At 40.0% G+C, this 6,615-nt stretch overlaps 1 protein-coding gene across 1 annotated transcript; it reads left to right on the forward strand.

Moving 5' to 3' along the window:
• The first annotated feature begins 1,831 nt into the window (after positions 1–1,831).
• On the forward strand, positions 1,832–6,615 carry prokr1b (prokineticin receptor 1b). Its single transcript, XM_089012033.1, has 2 exons — positions 1,832–2,489; positions 4,788–6,615. Exons 1-2 carry the CDS (start codon positions 2,047–2,049, stop codon positions 5,491–5,493), a joined length of 1,149 nt encoding a protein of 382 aa, XP_088868159.1. The 5' UTR covers positions 1,832–2,046; the 3' UTR covers positions 5,494–6,615.

Consider the following 6,615-nt stretch of genomic DNA (forward strand, 5'->3'; position numbering starts at 1 on the left):
TGGCTGCACAGACATATGTGATAGTTATTAAAATTGTGTTACATTTTTTGCAATGGGCAGAGAGACACTTTCTAATGTCACAGTCAATTTAATTTCCTGTTCTATGGTTTCACCGCAAAAAAAAAAAAAAAAAAAAAAAAAAAAAAAAAAATGATGCTCAAGATGCTGAAATCCAAACATCCAGAAAATCCCAAGAAGAATTAAGTCATAGTGAGGAAGACATACAGTTTGAGCATAGAACTAGCTAACTATGATCTTAATGGGTCACTACATGGTGGGTGCAAATTCTTGCCCGTTTTATTTTCATAATTTAATGACTTATTTAATTTAATGAATGTTACACAAACTCTCGACACATCCAGCAAGCATTGTATCACTTCTTAATTGGCTATTGTTCCCTTTCACGTTACAATCAAAGTGTCTGTGGCTCCTCACCGATGTTGTCCGCACGCACGAGTTTGCCATTATAAATATTTAAAAGCTTTAACATTTACATGCCCTCTTTAATCCAGGTCAATCAAAGGGCATTGAATCGATTGGAGCTGGACTGTTCTATTTGTCTTAGGTACACGAATAAAGACATGTGGGCCGTATTGGAATGTATTTTGCCCCTTCTCGACAAAAGTATGACAAACCCCTGTCTTATGTCTTTTAAGATTGTCCTATAAAAGAATTGTTTGGTCTGAAGTGTGATCGAAGCAGATTTGACCCGATAACAGTGTTAAAAGCAACTTGAGGGTGACATCTCAAATATTAAATGGGTTTCATATGAACAACCCCAAATCATCATGTGTGTGATGTTTACATGCTCTCCCAGGGCCTGCGTGGGTTTGCTCCGGGTACCCCGGTTTCCTACCACATTCAAAAGAAAAATATGCATGGCAGGCTGATTGAACACTCAAAATTGTCCCTAGGTGTCAATGTGAGCGCGGATGGTTGTTTATCTCTGCATGAGTGCCCTGTGATTGGCTGGCAACCGGTTCCGTGTGTCCTCCATCTCCTGCCCGGAGACAGCTTGGATATGCTGCAGCTGTGAGGATAAGGCGGATCAGAATGCACGGACGGTGTCCTACCTAATACTTGACGTTTATTTTGTATAAAAGGCCAATATTATTGTAAATTATATAAATGAGACGGAAAAACGTTTTGAACTCTTTTTTTTTAACTGAAGAGTCGAGTGAATCAATTCAAACAAAATCATATCGTTCCCTAAATACAGTATATCAAGATATGTATCGAATCGTATGGCGTAGTAACAGCACATTTACAGGACTAACGAATTTATTTAAATTGTTGCACCCATTCACGTATACTTCATACAGAACACTAATAAATTAGAAGTTAAAAATGAATGTTAAAACAATTCGAAATGAAATAAAAGCTAATTTCATGAAAACTCCCAAACGATTGTAACCTTGTTAAGAAAACATAAAATACAATGTTTAAATTTTGCCCATTTATCAGTTTGTGTGTACTCCTCTTAAATGAACTTAATTAAAAGGTCCCGATTTAATTTTGAGGTCCCATTTGTATACGCTTATGAGACTACTTGATTTTCCCCTCCTTCTCTCAAGCTCATCATCCTTACAGTCTACGAGTCACTCTACGCTGATAGCCACAAATGCAAAAAAAATGTTTTGATGTAGCTTAAATTAAAATGGAGTGTAACCAGGCTGTGCTAGGTCTAGTGACACTGCCGTGTGATAAAATTGACAAGGTTACAATAAATTGCATGGAGGCCATTTCTCGCTGCAACTTTAAGTTTCCAGCCGTATTCATCGGGACTACACCACCTGCCACCCTTGATAACCTGCTGAAGGACTCGGGCAATGTAATTTATTTTCCAGTGATATGAATCCTGACCAGGTGTTGAATAATGTATCCAACTTTGTCTTCCAGCTCGTGGTGACTCTCTAAATATGATTCATCCACTCCAAGGTTCAGTCTTCATGAAAATAGTGTAGCAGCCAAGAAATCACCGCAAGACTCATCATATCTCCTATAATTCTGAGAGTTCAAGTTGTTTCTGAACTGTTCCAGAACAAAATGGCAGAGTTCAACACAACCCACCTGTTGACGGCTCCTTTTCCAGATAAAATGGATCATATCGACAACTATGACGTGGACTACGGCATTCCGCCCGATGAGATCCCTGACACTACACAGGGTCTGCCGTTCTACGTCGCCACCATCATCATTGGCGTGGTTCTCGCCTGCATTATACTGGTATGTGGCTTGGGGAACTTCATATTCATCGCTACGTTGATGCGTTACAAGAAGTTGCGCAACCTCACTAACCTGCTCATCGCCAACTTGGCCATCTCGGACTTCCTCGTGGCAGTGGTGTGCTGTCCATTCCTTGTCGACTACTATGTGGTCAAACAGCTTTCGTGGGATCATGGGTTGGTACTGTGCGCTTCGGTCAACTATCTACGCACCGTGTCGCTCTATGTCTCCACAAACGCCTTGCTCGCCATTGCAGTGGACAGGTAAGGGCTTGAGGTCATTTGTAAGCCAATCAAAATGCCATCCAAAGGATTTTAAAAAATGGTTCACAAAGCAGGTAGACGCTTTATTTTCCCATCATTAATTACAACATCTACACAACTTTCACTCATTGTCTTACACAATAAACACATCGTACAACCAATTAATAATGTGACAGCAATAGCTGACCTTCCTACCAATAAACTGAAATCACTTGTTCTCAGTGGTGATTTGATCTCATCATTGCAGTTCATACATACAGTAGACTGCAACAGTTTCCATCATGAAATCAGGAATTAATTTTGCCTTCAAAATGGTTGTTCTAAACAAATAACGGGGGGTATTTTCTGTTTGTCAAATTCCGTAAGAGATTGGTAGTTAATGCCATTTACATAATGCATGTAAAAAGTGAGGACATTTTAGGTGATATATTGGGCTCATTGTCTCCAATATCACTGTTCTCGCTGCATTGTATCAGTATCAGTATCTTCCAAAAAATCAAGGATTTATGTTGAGCACTCAAAATTGAGTTAAAAAGCACTTTTGTATTGTCATTAGGCACACGGCCACAATACTTTTTTTTTTTTAAATAATGGACATTGAAAATAGTTTATACAGTAAAATAGAAGTGGGCGTGCATAATCAGTCTTGTTGCTTTGCAAAGGGTGCTGATGCATAATAACAGCTGTTATGTAAAATTGTGGTTTCAGGAAAGATAATTCCACTTGTTTTTTTATTTTTTTTAATTCACTTAAAAATATGATGGGCGGCTTGGTACACCAATGTTTAGCGCGGCAACCTCCCAATGCAGAGGTGATGAGTTCGATCCCGGCTCCGGCATTCCTGAAGTAGAGTTTGCATGTTCTCCCCGTGCCGGTGTGGGTTTTCTCCGGGTACTCCGGGTTTTCTTCCACATTCCCAAAACATGCGTGGCAGGTAAATGGAACACTCTGAATGGACACTAGGTGTGAGTGTGAGCGTGGATGATTGTTCGTGTATGTCATACCTGTAAACTTACATGTTTTCCCTGTGTTTTTTTATGTTTTCATCATTTCAAATAATAAAATTCAAATGTGAACGATCTTGCAAAGACCATTGTGGCTCAAATCCAGTTCGTCTCAACTGCTGGTAGTCAACAACAATGCCGATCGCTGCTATTGTCAATGCAAACTAGTAAAAGTAATTCTCAATCGTATATGTTTTTTTTATCGCTGCGTACGGTCGGATTGATAAAAGCATAACGTGCACATGCACGTTAAGCTGTTTGCATTTCCGCTTGTGTTCGCTTTTTTTTTACAATTTCAAATAATGTATGCCATATTTGTATTGTAATCATTTGTAAGGGCAGCTATTATCCAAGGTTGACAGGTATGCTATGTGTACCCTGTAATTGAGAGGAAACAGGTTCAGGATGTCCAGGGTGACAACTGGAATGGGCCCCAGCACGCCCCGTCACCATTATTTAGATAAGTCGATTGGAAAATGAATGAATGAATGAATGAATGTCTCATTCACTTGAGCGGTCGAATCGGAGAACCACATTCTCTGTGGTCTATTGCACAAAAGATTATATTGATGTCATGTTTGTACAAACAGCCGTCATACGTTGAGGACGGAGGGCAATCCAGCTGCGCTGATTTAAAGGTGCGTGCTGGGTAACTGGGGAGAGCAAATCCATGACGCAAACAGTGCCATTTAGTATGTCTGTATTGCAGGAGGTGTTTGTATCATTTTAGTCACAGTCAGCTCCTTCAAATTACATTGAAATTACTGCTTTATTACCAGTGTACGAGGAATGGCCCCCATTTCAAGTCTTTGTAGGACCAATTTCAGAAATAGTTCCCACAAGTGACTATTACGCAGCTCCCCAGTGTCCATTGGACAGAGTCATTGTCTGTCGATTACGACACAATAAAGAAATAAATAAAGTAAGATGATGTTCTCTATTGACTAGCAACCAATCCAAGGGGTACACTGACTTTTCCATAAAATCAGATAGCCCATGGAGAGGCCATCGGCCAGAACTGGATACGTGATCGAAAGAGATTGATCAAAAAGATAATTTGCTTGATGTTTTTACTCGAACAAATCAACAAATGATAGAAATCAAAACTAATCAAATGACTACATGACAATTCCTGAACAACAACAAAAAGAAGAACTGTCCATTGCCTCTGTTGCACGTCAACAATCCATCCATCCATCCATCCATCCATCCATCCATCCATCCATCCATCCATCCATTGATCTACTTTCTAGCGACTGCCTCATCAATTTATTGATGTTGTCTATGTTCTCAGGTACATGGCCATCGTTCATCCTCTGAAGCCGCGAATGAACTCTGAAACCTCCTACTGCCTGATAACCGGAGTCTGGATTATTCCCATTCTCATTTCAATTCCCTCGGCTTACTTTGCTTCGGAAACCAGGTACCCACACGGAGGCATCGCGACGGACACTCATAAAGTTTTCTGCGCTCAAATATGGCCCGTGGATCAGCAGGCTTACTACCGCTCCTACTTTTTGCTTGTATTTGCCGTTGAGTTTGTCGGACCTGTGGTTATCATGGCGATGTGTTATACTCAAATTTCCCGTGAGCTCTGGTTCAAGAATGTCCCTGGTTTCCAGACGGAGCAGATAAGAAAGCAACTCCGTTGTCGCCGCAAAACTGTGATGGTCCTCATTGGGATCTTAATGGCGTACATCCTCTGCTGGGCTCCGTACTACGGTTTCACAATCTTGCGGGACTTCCACCCGACGCTAATCTCCCGTGAGAAGAACTCACTGGTGGTCTTTTACATCATCGAATGCCTTGCAATGAGCAACAGCATGATCAATACCATCTGCTTTGTCAGTGTCAAAAACAACACGGTCACCTATCTGAAGAAGATTGTGTTGGTTCGTTGGAGGTCAATTTACGCCCCCACTAGGACTGCGGATGAACTCGATTTAAGGACCTCGTCTTTGCCTGTCACAGAAGAAATTGAATGCATTCATCTGAGATAAACATGGCCATTCAAATCTGGACTGCGCAATTACATGTCATGGCTTTTATTTACTATCAAAGGGGACAAAGGCTGAACAGATTTGAGAGAGAACAAAAAATGGTAAAACAAACTAGTGAGTAGCAAATCACACGAAACGTTTGGCATATTTCTTGCTAAAATTCCTGGACGTTATGTGCTCTGAAAAAAACCGGCAAATCCTGTTTACAGCAATGTTTGTAAATATGACGAACAAACAGGTCATGAGATGTTTAGGTTCTGGCACACAAAGCATGACAATATTTTTCTACAATGCGCAGTTGTGCATCTTATATCTCTTTGCGGTTCATGAATTTGCTGGAGCATTTTCTGTGCCATGGAGCACATTGAAAATCTCATGGCAAACTGCTAAAATATACAGTAGGTTGAATGTCTGGTCTTGTCTTGGTTAAAAGCATTGTTTACTTTCTTCTGTGAAATCTGGGCCCGATGAATGAATGAACAAAGAGTTATTTGTGTGACATAAAACTGAATCCTGCCTGATGTGTAAAGTTAACACAAAGGTCTTGATCTTTCATTTCACCTTAATGATCAGAATCAGAATCAGAATCATCATCTTTATTGCCAAGTATGTAGGACACACAAGGAATTTGTTTCCGGTAGAACACGCTGCACTAGTATCGTCGTCAAAAAAACTGCTAAGTGGCACTATACACACTATTCAATCATGTTTATGAAAAAAAAAGAAAAAAAAAAAAGATTATGTGTGGTCCAAAGAGCTTTTGGCAGTCCAGTTGACTTGATTTCATAGTCAAAGTATCGGTATTCTTTCTTTAGACTAAATAAATAGTATTGATTTTAATGTGCCCTTTTAAACACTTAAATGTACACGGCATTGTGAAATGAGGCCATATCAGAGTTACATGGACTACTTGGATTTAACACTTTTACCCGGCCTGCACTATTCATTCATCATTATTCATATTCTTAATAGAACCAGAGATTGTGATCATGTTTTTTGAATCGTCACTTTGGCAAATGATATTGTATTGGTGCCATTTAGTGGCGTGTTTTCTCTTCACATGGTTTTCCATAAAGACGTCGCCATTCCAGACTTTGTGACTTTTTGTTATTGGTTACCCTT

Source organism: Hippocampus bargibanti, linkage group LG13, assembly GCF_051943395.1.
Source record: "Hippocampus bargibanti isolate YZ-2025 linkage group LG13, ASM5194339v1, whole genome shotgun sequence".
NCBI lineage: Eukaryota > Metazoa > Chordata > Actinopteri > Syngnathiformes > Syngnathidae > Hippocampus > Hippocampus bargibanti.

Coding starts and splice junctions, on each gene's coding strand:
- prokr1b (XM_089012033.1), top strand. CDS start 2,047: ATGGCAGAGTTCAACACAACCCACCTGTTGACGGCTCCTTTTCCAGAT. Junction 2,490..4,787: donor CTCGCCATTGCAGTGGACAG/GTAAGGGCTTGA, acceptor CTATGTTCTCAG/GTACATGGCCATCGTTCATC.